Raw genomic sequence first — 2,164 nt, 5'->3', positions numbered from 1 at the left:
CTCTGTCATCCCGAGCTCACATCAAATCAATTTAAATTTAGCTTGAGGATTAACAAAACCCTAAGGGATATTATATTGATCAAATAAAAACCTAAGGGTTTATTACGTTCTGAGTCCGAATCGATACTCGAGCTGATTATTTGAATTATCGAAATCTTCTGCAAATGAGAACAAAATAAAATTCAACGCAAGTTGAGGATAAAACAAAAGGATACCTTATATTTATAAGGGAGGTTTTACAAAAAATATTTACAATACCCATGAAGGGTCCTTACACAAAAACAAAATAAAGAAACCTAAAACTACTCCGGGGCCGCATCTTCGGCAGCTACATCTCCGGGAGCCGCGCCTTCAAGAGCCTCATCTTCGGGGTCTTCTTCTTCATATCCCCCACTATTAGAGCCACTGGCTGAATCCTCGTCATTAGAAAGCAAAGCGACGACCTCTTCTTCCAAAGCCTTTGCCTTTTCAATGTCTGCAGATAAGTCGAAGCCGTAAGCATACATCTCCTCGAGGGTCTCTCTTCGGGACTATTGCCTGGCATGGTCGAGTGCACATGATAACATGACTTCAGCTGCAGTAGAGATCTCTCTTGCCTGGGTGTTGGCTGCCTCGACGTCGGCTCGGTACGAAGATGCAATTGCCTCAACGTCAAATTTGGCCTTAGCCAGCTCATTAGCAGATTTAGCTTTAAGCTCCTCGATTCCGCGGCCTCGAGCTAGGCTCTCCTCCTTCACACTTTGAAACTGGTGTTTGAGTGAAGCCAACTGCTCTCGAAGAGTTTCTTTCTCAGAGGCAAGACTGTCCATGCCTTGCCTCCACCCCAGGGTCTGGCCTCCTTCACCTTGAGCTCCTTCCGAAGCTGCTCCACCAACTTGCCCTTCTGCTGAAACTGCATAATAGAAGTATTACTCGTTAAAATAAACAAGTACACAGTAGACCCTCAAAGGCTATATTACCTTTTCAATGAGCTCGGTCCATTCTTGACAAGCCTTCGTCAACCCAACTCGGAGATCGCTGATCTCCTCTCTTTCTTGGCATAGAGGATTTTGAGAATGTCCCTCTCTTTCGAGATCTTCTTAAGCTCGGCCTCACATTGATCCATCTCGGCTCGAGACTTCGAGAATGCTTTCTTATTAAGCACAACGGCCTTCACAAAAAGGGATAGGTTAGATTCAGAACAACAATGATAAAGTACAAGCGTGATTTCAAAGGATAAATACTTGTTTGAAGAGCCGCCAGGCCTCATCGAAAATGAAAGAAGCATTTAGGTTGGGGCCATCCTCGATCCCAGCAAGGCACTCTCGAAAGATATCATGTCCTTCATGGCTCGTTCCTACATCGGGAGTTTCCATGGTCTGGGCATCTCGGAGTTGCCCCTCAGAAAAGATCGGGCCTTGCGGTGAATCGTCTATGTTAATTAACTGAAGCGATTCACTTGGGATATTATGTTGTCTTTGAAGAGCCTCGGGTTTAGGCTCTTCTAGCTTATCCACCAACGCCCCCAAGGTAAGGCACCCCCTTTTCACCTAATGACCCCGGGACTTTGGTAGAGCTCCCCTAAGAAATTTCTTCGATTCGAGGTCGAACCGTCTCTTCCACTACAGGTTCAGCAACCTTCGAAGCATCAGAGCTTCCTCTTTCACAAGATACCAACAGGCAGTTGTCATATTCTTCTTCTTCTTCCTGGTCCCGGAGGCGTTGGGCCATTTTCGGAGATAAGGCCACAGTATCAGCCTTAGGCTTTCGAATCGTGCTTTTCTTCCACTTTGGTGTATTTATAGGCGACCCCCTCTTTCTCTTCTTTTCTTTGGAAGGCTTTGAGATCTCTTCTTCAACATATGGAGGCGGCTGCATTTCGATAGTTTCTCCGAGGCCTGCATAAAAATGGAGTAAGTATTGCATTGAGGAACACAAATAAGCAAACAAGAAAACTCACCGTGATTTTTTGCCTCCTATCGACTCTTGGCTAAATTGTGCTAGCAGCGCTCCGCATATGAAAAAGTAGAGGCCAGTTTGCGGACCTAACCCTCGAGGTCCGGGACCGCCCTAGGAAACCAAGTGGTAGCTACACCATCGGAGAAGGGTTATATCGAGAAAAAGATAAAATCATGAAAGAAAAGGGGAAGTGAGGTATAAAGTCGCTATGTACTTACATTTTATG

At 45.4% G+C, this 2,164-nt stretch overlaps 1 protein-coding gene across 1 annotated transcript; it reads right to left on the bottom strand.

The window, feature by feature from the left end:
* Window positions 1–302: 302 nt before the first annotated feature.
* Window positions 303–1,857, bottom strand: LOC138887155 (uncharacterized). The gene is made up of 4 exons (XM_070168871.1): window positions 1,591–1,857; window positions 1,003–1,150; window positions 557–892; window positions 303–475 (listed from the first exon to the last, which is right to left on the bottom strand). Exons 1-4 carry the CDS (start codon window positions 1,855–1,857, stop codon window positions 303–305), a joined length of 924 nt encoding a protein of 307 aa, XP_070024972.1.
* Between the last annotated feature and the right edge of the window lie 307 nt (window positions 1,858–2,164).

This window comes from Nicotiana sylvestris, chromosome 3, assembly GCF_000393655.2.
Source record: "Nicotiana sylvestris chromosome 3, ASM39365v2, whole genome shotgun sequence".
NCBI lineage: Eukaryota > Viridiplantae > Streptophyta > Magnoliopsida > Solanales > Solanaceae > Nicotiana > Nicotiana sylvestris.
Note: the sequence above shows the minus strand (reverse complement) of the source record. Positions and strands in the feature narration are given on the sequence as shown.